Below are 14,596 nucleotides of genomic sequence, written 5' to 3'. Positions count from 1 at the left end.
TTCCTACAAAAAGCCATCACTGAATTTGACAGAGACTGAGATTGCTTAACTGGCATCACTTACGTTGTCAGTCCCTTAAATGGATTAAGAAGCATATACATTCTTGCTTGTGGGCATGCAAGTCAAACTTCACAGAGCCATTGAGCACTTAAATAATGAGATGGTTAAGCTACAACTTGCATCTCTAAGGGCTTAAGTATATTGAGAAGTCCAATTTTAACTTCCTTTGTTCCCTGCAATAAACATGAGTGTATTTCAGAAAGCTATGGGACAATGTGCGTACTGCAGCTAACTTGGAACTAAACTTCCCCTCTGCAAGACTGTTCCCAACGTCCTGCTTCCAGAAGGATTCTACATATGCTTGTGCTGTTGGTGCTCATAGAAATCGCACACCTACCTCCTCACCTTTCTCTCTCTGTGTATTGAAGTTGCAGTCGTAGTATCAAAATACAAGCAATCAGTCATTCACTAAGAATTCACGGTTTAGTGAACAACAGCAATGCACACCACACCAATGACTGCTGTGGGATAAGCCTGCTCTTGGACCTTGCCAGGTCAGAGTCACAGCCAAGGAGTGAGTGACCTGAACAAACAGCCACATCAGTGACCGTAACTTGCATTTTTCCCTCTACCTCACAGATGGGTCATCCACACAGCACAGTGCATTGGAAAATGCATTTTATTTTAGGAACAGCTTTAATTCAAAAGGAACCGCGGTACATTTATCTCCAGGCATATCAAAGACACTCATGATCTTGACTGCTTTGGTGAAAAAAGCATTCCTGGAATGGAAACCTGGAAGTTTTGCATAGAAGACAAAAGTGCAAACAGAATAGGAAACAAATGCTGTCTTACTACTTGAAATCCCATTCTCTCTTCGTATTTTCAGATTGGCCTAGACTAATAGGTTATAAGCATTGCCTAACAACTCACAAGAAACTATGGACTGGTTTCTGCCTGTAGCTTGTTTTTTTCCCCACCAGAAATCAACACCTAGGCTATATCTGATTAGTTACATGGGAACTGATGAAGTTCCAGCAAATAAATGTATTGCACTGACAACCCTGAGAGTTATCTGTGGCTTTACTTACACACTAGGCATGTTCTTGTAATACGGTCCATTACAGATCTTAATATTGCAGCACATTTTGATGGGTTTCTCTCTTTAAGCATCATAGGAGTGCCACCAGGTCCTTGGGGGAAGGCCTCCTCCTCTGTGCTCTCCTCCAATGCTAATCGTCTCTTTCTGCCCCGACGCCCGGTTCCTGCTGCAGTCCTGGGTGTGCTTGATTCCTCGTTTGGCTGGGCAGCTCTTTGCTCAGGAGCATGTGTTTTTTCTAGTTTAGCATGTGGGACTCCTCTTATTCTTCTCTTAGGAGTATCGAGGATTCCCACTTTCCCACCTGCACACATGTCTTCCTGAGCAGAGAGAGATTCTGTGTCTGCCAGGAGATTTTGTGCCTGCTTCCTAGCACTTCTCCTCGGAGTGACGGGAAGTTTGAATTCTGTTTGAGGAAGCGATGATTTAGACAGATCAAGGTCAGAATTTTCTGAAACTTCTGATGAACTCGTCTTTCTTCTTCTGCCTCTTTGAGTTGCCACCGGTAAAAGGAGTTGGGCACTAGGCTGCACCTCTTGATCCTTGACAATATTTTCCATAAATTGTAAATTAATGCTTTTCAGTTTTCTTGCACTTCTGCTGGGACTGACTGACGTTTTTATCTTATGACCCGTGTCAGTCTGGCCAGTTTCTTGACCTCCTGATGAACTTTTCCCTCCTCTAGTCCTTTGGGAAGTAGCAGAAGCGATAATGCTACCTTCAGCAAGAGAAGTTTCCTCATTAGCCTCTCCCAAGAGTTCAGCTGCAGCTTCCTTCGCTCTCCTTAATCTTCTTCTTGGAGTAGCGGCTATGGACTGTGTAGGGAGGGACAATGTTTGTCCATCAGAAAGACTGCTTTCTACTTTTCCGGCAGTACTTGGTTTAGGCTTCCTGCCTCTCCTAGGAGTAACAGGCATCACAAGCGTTTGCTCCTCTTGAGCATTTTCTTCCGTTTGAAGACTAGAAGTCTCAGGTGCTTCTTTTGTTCGCCTGCTACTTCTCCTAGGAGACAGTGCAAACAGACCTGGTTTGCCTGTCTTCAGTAGCTGCTGAGTGCCTGCCGATGGAGTACTTAGCCTTCTACTCAGCTGTCCCCTTGCACGTGTTCTAGGAGCGATGCCGTACTCTACTTGACGTACGCTGGTTTCGTCTTCCACTCCTTCCGGCACAGTTCTTAAGGGAGCTTTTGCCTTCTGGAATCCAGTTACCTTTTTACCTATGGTTTCATGAATAGATTGTTCTGCAACTTCAGATGTAAATTCTTTACTTCTTGTGTCTTTGATTGCATCCGGTAAGTTCTCAGCAGTAGCTGCCTTAATGGGTTCGGGCACATACGGGAGCGACTCTGCAATATTTTGAGATGCCTGATCACTAGTTACAGTGGACACCGAGTTGGTAACATGTTCTTGGTTTTCAGTATTGCCTAAACTGTTGACAGGTTTTTCCTCTGTTGTTGTGCCAGCTGCTTTAGAAGCATCTACTAATGTAGGGTCTCCCATCTCTGCTTCACCTTCTTCTCCTTCCAAGACTAAAGTAAAATTATTCTGAGATAGAAAAAGCTCTCCATCTCCCTCAGCTGCATCACATTCACCATCTCTGTTATCAGGCAAATGACATGCAAACTGTTGCTCTGTACTATCATAGCTGTACTGAAGATTGCCTGAGGGATGTAGTTCACTACATGGTGATGTTTCAGGTGCTTCTTCTGAGGTTTGTGCCTTAACCGCACCATCTTCAAGAACCTAAAGTTAAAAAAGGTCTCTTAATGCAGTATCAGTTACCAAACAGACTAACTTCAGGCTGAGCTAGATGAAGCTGAGGACACTGAAATGCTGCTTTTCCTTTCCGATCACCACCAAATGTAAAGTTAGAAACATACCATGTACTCTCTACTACAGGTAAAAGTTTATGCGTTTAAGGGACAGAGAACAGAGTATCCCGTGTATGCAATCACATGCTCCATTTCTGATACTTCTGTTCATGACTAACGATTTGCCACCACCCGTGAACAAAGTGAGCAGTTTTACAATACAAGCTGTACACCCAGCTGGCAGTAATCATCACATTGCAGTACTTTCCGCACTGACTACAAATCCACACAGAGTGACCGACTCTGCATCTAACGGGGCAAAGTACAACGATGTCCCCCAAGCTTAAAGTTTCGCTCATCATAGGTGTCACCGCAACACTTAGTCAAACTGGCCAGGTATCACATCGCACAACTCAACACCGCACTTTAAGGAATCACTTGGATTGCAGGAGACAACACATAGATTCTAAATACCTCCATCGCAGCCTTTGTAGCTCCCCGTACTGAGCAATTATTCTCTCCTGCTAGAGCCACATGAGACACTCAAGCTTTTATGCTGAGAGCAAAAGTAGTCTCTGTTATGTATTTCAAGTGACTCAGGTGGCCAAGGTAATTTAATCAACGCGTGAAGACCTTTGCCCAACCCTCTAAGTTATAGGGCTAGCCAAAGAGGGCAGAAGGAGGAAGCCACTCAGCGGGAGTCTCCATAGAATCTGCTTATTTTCTTGCCTCCTGCCTTGCCAAAAGTTGCTAAAGCATCATCTTTGATCGTATTCTTAAACAGTTGTTCAACCCTAAACAAGACCTGAACGACATGCAGGAGACCTCGCGTAGGACCATGCTGGTTTCAGCAGCCCAAGGATATGCAAATTTTCAAAGTCCTCAAACACTATTGGAATTAGCCTGGCAGAGAAGGGGAAGATGCGGGAAGATTTCTCCTCCCTAGGCTGGCTCCCCAAGGAGAAAAGGTAAAAAGTGGAATCATTAACAGTCTCCAGGCGATGGCACCCGAAGGACGGAGATGCCCCCCATAGGCGGGCTCGCCGAGGAAAAAAGCTAAAAGCTGTAATTACTGATAGTTTCCGATGGATGGCTCCCGAAGTACGAAGGTGACGGCAATACCGAGTACAAATACCAGACTAGTTTCACGACCACCAGCAATTCTACCCTGTCGTAAGCCGGCGTTACAAAGTGCAACGACAGGGTAACTCCAGCCCGGTTCCCACCGGCCATTAACAGCACGGCAGGGAGCACAGACTGCAAGCGAGGTATTAGCGCAAATTTGAGAACAAGTGCATGGAGTTGCGCAACACGCATCTAGCAACATGCCACGCTTCAAAGCTAAATTCGAGAAATACTAGTCATAGAATCATAGAATCGTAGAATCATTTAGGTTGGAAAAGACCTTCAAGATCATCGAGTCCAACCATTAACCATGCCCACTAAACCATGTCCTGAAGTACCCTGTCCACTCACTTTTTGAATATCTCCAGGGATGGTGACTCAACCACTTCCCTGGGCAGCACATTCCAATGTTTGACAACCCTCTCAGTCTGCATAAACTTTCCTTTTATGCTTACAAATCTACGACCAAGAAAGTAGTAAGTAGTTTGTCCTAAATTCAGTGAAGGTAGACAAGCCAAAAAGACATGTTTACGTATAACTCAGTAAGAACCACTCATAACGAAAGCAGGAAAACCTTCACTCTACTGCTACAGGAATGACTGCAGCAGCTTTGTGACCGTCTCACGTACCGGCTCCCTTCTTCCCATCACAAATTCTCCATTTACTCCCATAAGTGAGTGATTTATGTATTCCCAAGTCTATAATCATCTTCTCTAGAGCATTGTCCTAAACCCCAAAGCCGAGACGAGTGACGTAAGCGACTGCCTATTCAACTTCATCTGAAATCTGCGACACCAAAAAGCATCTTCTGTTGCTTGAGACCAATCTATTTGTGCTACGCCTACCTTTCAGTTTGTATTTCACTCTAACTATTACTAATTCCCGTGAGTACAACCCTACAGGAAATCGACAGCATACTCTATATGGTACTTAGAGGACATCCACAATGAATCCAAATCACTCATCGGCCCCAGCAGAAGTGAGAACAATGGGGAAAACCTGCCACAACTGAGGAATCTCTGGCTCTGATTTTCAGCCCTTGTGAACAACCTTTTAAAATTCATACTTTACAAAGTTGAGATGTTAAAACCCCCGCATTTTCACACGCACACAAAAAGAGTTTTAGGCAGCTGGAAATATCTTGACACTGAAATTAACTCATTACTGGGAATTCTCTTTATGTTAATAAGGAACAAATAGCAAAGGATCTAAGCACCCAAATCATTCTGAAAATGAGTTTGGTTCCCACGTCATTTTGTCATTTGGTAAACGGCCTCCGGTATTGAAAAGCTGCACTCCCCAGCTTTTCTTATTGTCTTTAACATTAAAACTATTTCTTTTTTTAAGTCAAATAAGAAACATTTACAGTCTAGCAAACCAAATGAAGGCATGGTGATTTTAAAAAATATTTAGGCGGGTTTTGGCACTCCTACAGCTCTCAAAGGCCCAAGTCTTGACAGGTTCTATTCTGTGTTATCGGTACAGCAAATGCGTAGGAGAAAAACCTATCTGCCCTTACCCAACGAGGTTTGGACTTGTGTTACCCAGCTAAAGAAACTGAGACGGGTTTGCGTGCCTTCTAATCCTCAGTTAGACAGGACTGTCCTCAATTTGCAAGGTGTTTTCTCTTTAGTAGAAAATGGGAAAATAGTTTACTTACATTGATTTCCTCAGTTTTAGGAAGATTGTTAGAAACAGTTACTTCTTCCTGTGGAAAAGGAACGTTTCCTTCATCTCCAGCTGCTTCTGGGTTACGTTCTTCAGGTAAATCCACACACTTCCCCTCAAGGCAATTTTCTGAATGAGTACTGACCACTTCCTCGCTGTCAAGGATACGTATCACAGCTGGAAGAGATTTATATCATTTTAACTTAACTGCTCTATAAATGAGATGCGTTTAAGCAACAGGAAGTAACAGAGGGAGCAGGAGCCAAGAATACAGTTCTCCATCCTGCCACATACATCGGGCTTTCCCCAAACGCTAGAAACCAGAACCATCTACCCGGCAGCTAGTTATTCTTCACAGCCTGAGTACTGAGGGATGCATCATCTTTCAAAATAGTAACTCAAGCAGCAGATCCCATAGCACACAAATTAGTAGTGGTGTACAACACCGAAATACATAATGATCTCTCCTTCTAATATTTGACATTCTACCCGTTTTCTCAGTACCTTTATCCAGAACAGGAACATTGGCTATGCATTTTCTACAAGGACTTTCTCTGAGGAGGGTATTCTTCTCTCTACAGTTTAATGAAAGGTAGCAGTAACATGCTAGTACTACTTCAGTCTGAGACACCTGTAGCGCTATGGCAAACTGCATGTTTTACTTGAGGCCTTCAGCTACCTTAACTCACATAACATCTCCCACATACTGTACGTACATTCACCCTCTGCCTGCAGGGATTCAGAAAGCTGTGGGTTTGTTGCAACTGGTATGGCTTTTTCTTCTGATGAAGAGGACATTTTGGACTCCTGCTGGTTTGCTTCACTGCATGAGCAGAAAGAGAGAAATCCATCACAAAGCTTCAAAACAAACCTTGAAGAGCTTTACAAATTACTTTCTCACTGTAAAGTCTTCCAGTTTCCAAACAGAAAAAAACTAAGGAAAATGAGAAATTCCTTTACCAACACATCGACATTCAATTCCCGACTCATCTTGCGCAACGAATCAAGTACTTAACATTCTTCCCAGCTATCTCACACTGGATAATAACATAACAACAGAGTTGTATTAAAGAATAATATATTCTTTGTCTTCTGTAGAAAGAGTGCAACTGCCATACTCGAGGTCTAGAACCAACTGAACAGAAGTTTGTGCCACTGTAAGTTACCACTTGAAATTAAGGGTTATTTCATCGCTAACGTCTCTCACTAAGCAGTTGCAGCTTTTAAAGTACCTGGTGAGAAAACTGCTTCCCTTTCCAGAAACAAACAGGTGCTAATTGACCACACACAGAAAATAGAAATTAAGTGTATAAAATACTGCCAGAAAGTAGTCAAGCCCCACAATAAACCCACTAAAGTTACAGGAATCTCAGGTGTAATTTGCACCGACATAACATTCAGACAAAAGCAGGGCTTCTCTTCACAGTATCTGCTTAGTAACCCCCTCAAACTGTAAAAAGGTGCATATAGCCTGCTGAACAAAATCCTTATCCCGCTACTTTGGGGTCTGCAATGATTTGAGAAAAAAAGGCTCAAACTGACAGCTCGTCAATTTGACTTCTATTCATGCCACATTAGTTCTGTCCACAGACAGAAAGGAACAGGAAACCTGTTGTATTTAAGAACACAGGAGAGAACCAATACCAGCTCAAAAATCATAGTTTTCAAACACAGGAAAGCCAGCAGTCACATGTTGTGTGAACCTAAAGGTGTATCTATATTTCATAAACTTACCCTTCACTTGCAATCCCAGAAGTAGCAGCCTCAGCAGCTTTAAACAACCATTTACCATCCTCAGGAAGGGTAAGACGGTCAGCATTTGATTCTTCCACAAATCCTACAAAAACAGACAGATGGGTGACTTCCCTGTTGCACTTAACATCATTTCTTTCAAAATGCTCATATGATTTTCAAGAGAGCCGTAACGCATTTCACCTAGGATGGTGATCTAACAAAATAACGCTACCAAGACTTCAACTGCACAGAAGGTCTGAGTTCTTCTGTCCAGTAAAACCAAAAGTCTGATGCATAGTTTCCGTCAAGAAAACAACATGGCCATTGACATTCTGTTTACAAACTCAACTTGATATGTTACTGACCTAGTACATAAAAACCTCAGGAAACATCCCTCCTTCTTAAAATTGGGTCAGAAGTTTTTCTTATTTCTCTTTGGATATTTAACTCATCCCAGCAATGCTTCTTTCCTTTCCTGATTTCGTTTCCCCTCTTCTACAAGAATGCATCTAAGGTCGTCTCCTGTTCTTTTCTCTAGCGATTGACTGGTGGTGTTGAAACCCAACTGCTTGCTAGCCTGTTTTTCTCTCAACAGGCCAAATTCTAGAAACACCCCCCTCCTTTTCTTCTTTGTTTCTGCCATCTGCTTCCTCCAGATCCAACAATTACCTTTGCAGACAGTACGCAGGACTGGGATAATTTTGCTAGCTCAGGCCAAACAAGAGCTATACTGACTGCCCCCTAACGCTTCCAGAGTACTGAAATTGTACAGAACTGTTTGTACCATAGTCTGGCAATGACAAACTTTCTTCATAAGGTTATTCTTTAATGATTAGGACCTTATCATTGTTTTTAAGGAAAAGCACCCTTGATTTCTTGTCCAAACACAGGGCAGCTAAAATCAGACAGGCAAATGTTTTGACCTATCTTACTAGAAACACTCAGACCTGGAGAACCCCTTTTACCCATGTACACGGAGTCCCTGTCTGGGCACTGCTCTTATTGAAAAAGAAAAGGAGCTGAGGAGCTTCAGGAGCAGCAGTGACTCTCCAGGATCCTCCGGAATCATCTCAGGCTTAGGACTGAATCAGGCTGCATATGATGCACTGATACCGGAGTACACGCTCCCCGCTACAAACTGTTTCGAGACCTCGGACGCAGAACTCCGACACTTGCATACCTCTCCCAGGAATAGCAAACTTTTGTTCTAAGGAGCTGAGCGGACTGAGCTCTGTTTGTCCAATCCTGACTGTAGCTGTGTTTACACATCTTCTCCCTGTTCCTGCACCACTGTCATTCCCAGCTCTTCATCACTGCTCACCACCTAGTGAGCTACATCTCTTCTAATCTGCCAGCAGACCTGCTCATATGAACACATCCTCAGCAGCTGCACTGGCTTGAATGAGTTGAATTGAGCTGAATTACCAAAGACCAGCTGAAATAGGTTTGGAAAAGGCTGCAGAAGCTGTTGAGCCAGCAAAAGGAGCAAGTATGGCTGTAATGAGAAGCAGATACACAAGCAGATTCACTTCCCAAAGAAAACTACTTAACTGAGCACTAACGAGGGGGGTAAAAAAACAAAACAACAAAAAATTACCTATCTAGTCAAAGCACGCCATAGGCTAAACGTGCTGTAAAAAAACCTGCAGCCTACAGAAGTCCCCCTAAAACAGAACCAGAAGCCTAAGTTTTCAGCTTGTACCCCTCTCAAAACTCCCACAAGTCGCTGCTGCCTCTCCGCTGCAATTACACACAAGAAATGCCAGCCAAAAGCAGTATACATGCAGAATGTCCACGAGACCTAAAAAAGGGCTCAAAACACAGTGGCAATTTTAAAAGCCTAGGACAAGGAAGTGCCTCGGACATTTGTGAATGCTCATCATGGACTGTTGCACCCGTCAGTAATTTAGCCTTTTGAAGACATTTGAAAAATGCAGAAGCTTAGGTTATCATAGCAGGAAACACACCAGCTGCTTTTCTCAGTTCTGATGAATCTGGTTGTCCCATCGGGAAGGGTTTCTCTTCAACTATTTCACTGTCTTCCTCCTTCTCCAGTTCTTCAAAATCGGCAGTTTCTTCAGTGGAAGAATTAGCTGGATTAGCAGCTATAAAGATGACTTCATCTTCAAAATCGCCAGGTGATTTTGCATCATGATACTCCAAAGCAGCTTGGTCTGACCTGGCAGAGAAGTTACTGTTTTCTTTGCTGACATCCGTTTTCTCCAAACCGTCTCCAGACTCTTCCACTTCAGCACCACCTTCCTCGGGATTGCTCAGAGGAAACAGAGTTGGTTTATCTCTACTTTCCGACCAAGCATCCTCCACCACTCCGTGATGATGCTCAGATGAAACTCCAGATGGTGCTTTATTATCTTCCGTTACCTTTATTTTTTAAAAAGAAAGTTCACAATCAAGATCACACATATGCTTTTTGCCAAAGCAAGACAAAAAAAAAGAACAAATATATACCGATATTTGTCAGTTTTGCAAGTGTCGCCTTAAGCAAGGCGCTACAAAATTAGTTCTCATGCTAGCACTATCTTAGCTTTTAAAGCGGAGTGTAAAAACCAATCCCACTGTTGACTGCTTATTGAGTTTCCACAACCTTGGAGAATTAAGATGAAGTGGGCCTTGTAAGTGCTTGCTTACCCTGTCATCTCAAGGCTGTTCATTGGGTTCACTACTGTGTTTTTTCAAGAAGAGGGAGCTTTGCATACCTAAAATCATAACTCCAAGATTTCTCTTTTTTTATGCTTGCCTTTTCAGCTTGTATGCACTACTAACATATTTTAGCGTTCACTATGCCTGTGGCGTGGAACAAGTAAATTAATCCGGCCACACTGCACTATTACTAAGAACTTCCTACAGGAGAGAGAGCCTCTTCTTACAGTTGAGTAGCTCTTTATAACAGGCAATAACAGGTACGATAAAAACAGGTTAAGACAATTTGTTAGTACAGGTACGGAAAGCTCCTCCAGGTAGATACTAGCTTTGGAACATTACTTTGGCAACTGCATGACGAGCTGAATCAGGGAAGCCACCTGACAGAACAAAAGGAGGAGCAGAAGGGGGCAACTTCCAGGTGGACAGACTTCATTTGACAACTACACGAATGCTATCGCTGGTGCAAGGCAAGAAGCAAAACCAAGAACTTTAGGGCTAGAGAAGAGACAGCCATACAGCTCTCTTCATCGGCAGTCTATTTTTACCATAACTTAAGGAAACCCAGGCCTTGCAAAAAGAGAGACTGAGAGTAAATGCAGCTCATGACTTTTGTTGCTTTCAGAGGTGTTTCATTCACAAAGCTTAACGAACCCAAACAACTGACTCAATCTGTATTCCTTACCCTCCTGCCATACCACCATTTCAAAAGGCATAGCGGGAAGCTGCACACATGCAATTTGGAACAATCACAGCGCCTAGTGATGCTGGAGTAAAAACCACCAAGGTGGCTGGTATTTGTTAAGAATATGTTCCTGCAGGCAGGTGATGTTACAGAAGGTCTAACATAACCTTTTTGGACCAAATTCAAGTCTGCCGTTCTGATTTGCTATTCCAGTTCTCAATATAAGGAGTATTGGAAAACTTGAAAAAAACTAAATCAAATCACAGTCTGTAAAGCCTTTAGCTATAAAGATCACTAACTACAGGCCAGCTTACCCCAACAGTCCATTTTGCATTCAAGTTCTCTTCCCTGAAAGATACTCTACGCTCCTTTGCTCGTAGAGGAGGAGGTAGAGATCGTCCTGGAGATGCAGAAGGAGTTGCTAGGGGTGTAGTGAGAAGGCTGGATCTGAGAATAGACCAAGGAGTAAACGCAGGAAAAACAGAAGCAGCTGTGGCCAAAGCTTTTGTTACTGTTGATAACGGCTTTGGTCTTGCGCCTGTAAAGCAAGAGGGGAAAAAATATCAGCCTTGTGTGATCAAAGTCGTGGTCAGTTGTCCATTGTATTTCCCTCCTCTAAAGAATTACCTTCTCTTGAGACCGATGAAGGCAAGTGGTAAGGCTTGGCTCTCTCTCTGGCCAGCTTCCTTTGAACTCTAGGAAGGATCTTGCCACATTGGTGCAATGTAGAATTCCTGGCAACTGCTCTCTCTCTCAAGCCAGGCTCACGATCATTCTGATGAACAAAAAGCATAAAGCAAGAAGGTAACTGATTACAAGAAGTTCACTGCACACAACTAAAGTATTAGTTCAAATTAAACCGAGTTTGTACCAGCAGAGAGGACAAAGTTTAGCCTCTGCACTGCTGTTTTTTCCAAAGGGACAAAAAACTTAATGGTATAAAAACCATGCATTTTATGTTTCTTATGAATCTATTGGCTTCTTTCTTCTTTTTTTTTTTTTTATTAATGCAACATAAAATGTTAGCGTTCAAATTAACTTCCTGAAGAAACAAGGATATGGCATCTTCTTGTCACAAGCATCAATACGTAGAATCCCTGCAAAAAGCCATCACTGAATTTGACAGAGACTGACATCGCTTAACTGGCATCACTTACGTTGTCATTCCCTTAAGTGGATTAAGAAACTGAAGCATATACATTCTTGCTTGTCGGCATGCAAGTCAAACTCCACAGAGCTATCGAGCACTTAAACAATGAGATGGTTCAGCTACAAATTGCATCTCTAAGGATCTATGTGTACTCAGAAGTCCAATTTTTAACTTACACTCGTTTTTATTGCATGGAACAAAGTATTTCACAAAGCTATGGGACAATGTGCGTACGGCACTTAACTTAGAACTAAACTTTCCCTCTTCAAGACTGTTCCCAACGTCCTGCTTCCAAAAGGATTCTACGTCCAATAACCACACGCAAGCGGGAAATATTCCACAGTCTGAATCCAACAGGGTTTGTGTTAAATACTTTGGTGGTTTCATGTTAAACAAAGTTTACAGGCTTTTGCTTTGGTTGGTCGATCCTGTTTTTTAAAACACAAACCTTAACCACAAGAGGTGTCTCCAGTAAATTCAGCTCCGATGCTCTTGAAAAATTCTTTTGTGAGATGGAACCAAGCATATTTGATTTCAATGGGCTGGATGCCATGAATGAAGTAGAAGCGCTGCATGGTGACTGCCAGCTACCACCCTGTGCTGCAGAACCTGAAGGAACAGGACGAACCACCAAATCCGGCAATCTGTGAAGATACACAATTGAAAATATGAACATAAATAAATACATGAAATAAAATCTTGAGCTGCGCTCAAGACATCTGACATGATACATAACAAAAACATTCAATGAACAAGAAATACAGGTGAACCCGCACTGCTGGGCTGATAGATCAGGCCCATGAACAAGTTACAGGCCTTCTCTTGTTTTTTCATGATTTCGTGACATGTCACACTTAATTTCCTAAATCCCTGCCATCTGAGGCAAGAGTAATGCAATTTTACGTTGCACCAGTGATGTAATTCTCATGTCAGAAGAAAATTCCTCTGCATTTCAATGCTGGGGCCACTTCAAATTCTCCACTTAGTTGTGTCCCCAAGCCGACCTTTTCTTTAACAGGTACAAAGCTAAATTTTGTTAACGGGTGTCCCAACAAATGCATCGGGCAACTCTGCATCAGGGAGAGGACGTGTTATGACTGGTGGTTCTGTAGCTCTAGGCCTAGAATTAAAAGGAAAATGTAACTGACTTGCACTCCCCTCAAGTCCAAACGTACCAGAATTCAAGTTTCACCTTGAATATACTACCTCTAGGAAAATCATCTGACAACTGCTAGCTTCTTTTTTGCTCTTTATAATTCTGCCTGGTTTTGAGTAAAAAAAAAAAGACAAAGGCAGAAACGAAGCAGAAGCTGGGCACAAAGTGGTAAAAGATTGCTATTTGATCACACAATCAAGTCTACCAAAACCTGTGCACCAATAGCTTGTTGGCAATCATGGGTTTCGTTTCAGCTACCTTAAATTCTGTAAACACTTTTACTGTAATGTAAATAGATGTATTTGCATAAATGAGACTATCATAGCAGAAGAACTCTCGCTCCAAGTATTACTTAAGATGAATTGATTCTTAAATGTTATATCTTGTAGGTGCAAAAAAAGCCAAAGAAAGCTTTATTCAGGTGTCCCTTCCCTCCAAAACACTAACATAATTCAAGTGGATTTCTCTCTCTCTCCCTCTCTCCAAACACACAGCTCAAGACTAAACTTTCTTAAAAGGCTGCTTACCTATCACAGTGTGAGCAACTGGTTTTCTGCTCATTTCCTACCCCTACTTCTCCAACTTTGGACGATACATTACTGATGAACGTTGCTCTTGTACGCACATTTCCTGCATTTGCTTGTTTTGTTACTGTTGATAACGGCTTTGGTCTTGCGACTGTAAAGCAAGAGGGGAAAAAATATCAGCCTTGTGTGATCAAAGTCGTGGTCAGTTGTCCATTGTATTTCCCTTCCTCTAAAGAATTACCTCCTCTTGAGACCGATGAAGGCAAGTGGTAAGGCTTGGCTCTCTCTCTGGCCAGCTTCCTTTGAACTCTAGGAAGGATCTTGCCACATTGGTGCAATGTAGAATTCCTGGCAACTGCTCTCTCTCTCAAGCCAGGCTCACGATCATTCTGATGAACAAAAAGCATAAAGCAAGAAGGTAACTGATTACAAGAAGTTCATTGCACACAACTATCTCTGCTATTTCTAATTAGTGAATACATTTCCTCCACAGATACTGTATAATACCGCCACTGCACAGAGGAGCAGCAAGTTCTACTCCTCGGCACACACCAATTTCACCTCGTAATTTCAGCAAAGGGCAAGGCAGACTAGGATAAGAACAGAACCTACAACTTCAAGTTGAAACAATTCTGGCACTCGGCAGAACCTCACTCCGATACGCTTGTTCTCACCTGCAATTTTCAAATGGCTTACGAAATAGCAGGCTTTCCCTTGTTTTTCCTGAAACACCAATGTCTGAGATGACTGAATATTCAGGGCAACTGCAAATTACAGTGGACGCAATGATGTGAATATTAAAACAAGTAAGAAAAGGCTACCTACACACACCTTCTGGCCAAATGAAAGTTTTCAAATGCAGGACCTAAACCTTCCAAGACCACCTTATAAGTGCGATCCACTGGAAAACTATGGTTCCGGAAAACAGAAAATGTATCACAGATTCATAACAGAAGTTCGCAAAATGCAAAATTTAATCTG

At 42.5% G+C, this 14,596-nt stretch overlaps 1 protein-coding gene across 1 annotated transcript in view; it reads right to left on the bottom strand.

Moving 5' to 3' along the window:
* Positions 1-1,083: 1,083 nt before the first annotated feature.
* Positions 1,084-14,596, bottom strand: part of LOC142037696 (protein ELYS-like) — a 43,796-nt gene continuing 30,283 nt past the window's right edge. Inside the window, exons 25-34 of the mRNA XM_075042177.1 lie at positions 13,857-14,004; positions 13,616-13,766; positions 12,966-13,052; positions 12,377-12,600; positions 11,097-11,293; positions 9,404-9,818; positions 7,437-7,539; positions 6,419-6,525; positions 5,695-5,879; positions 1,084-2,841 (exon numbers count right to left, since the gene is read on the bottom strand). Coding sequence (XP_074898278.1) covers positions 1,084-2,841; positions 5,695-5,879; positions 6,419-6,525; positions 7,437-7,539; positions 9,404-9,818; positions 11,097-11,293; positions 12,377-12,600; positions 12,966-13,052; positions 13,616-13,766; positions 13,857-14,004 — 3,375 coding nt within the window. The remainder of the gene's footprint in view (positions 2,842-5,694; positions 5,880-6,418; positions 6,526-7,436; positions 7,540-9,403; positions 9,819-11,096; positions 11,294-12,376; positions 12,601-12,965; positions 13,053-13,615; positions 13,767-13,856; positions 14,005-14,596) is intronic.

Source organism: Buteo buteo, chromosome 12, assembly GCF_964188355.1.
Source record: "Buteo buteo chromosome 12, bButBut1.hap1.1, whole genome shotgun sequence".
In the NCBI taxonomy this organism is placed as follows: Eukaryota; Metazoa; Chordata; class Aves; order Accipitriformes; family Accipitridae; genus Buteo; species Buteo buteo.
This window is presented reverse-complemented; position numbering and strand designations above follow the sequence as displayed.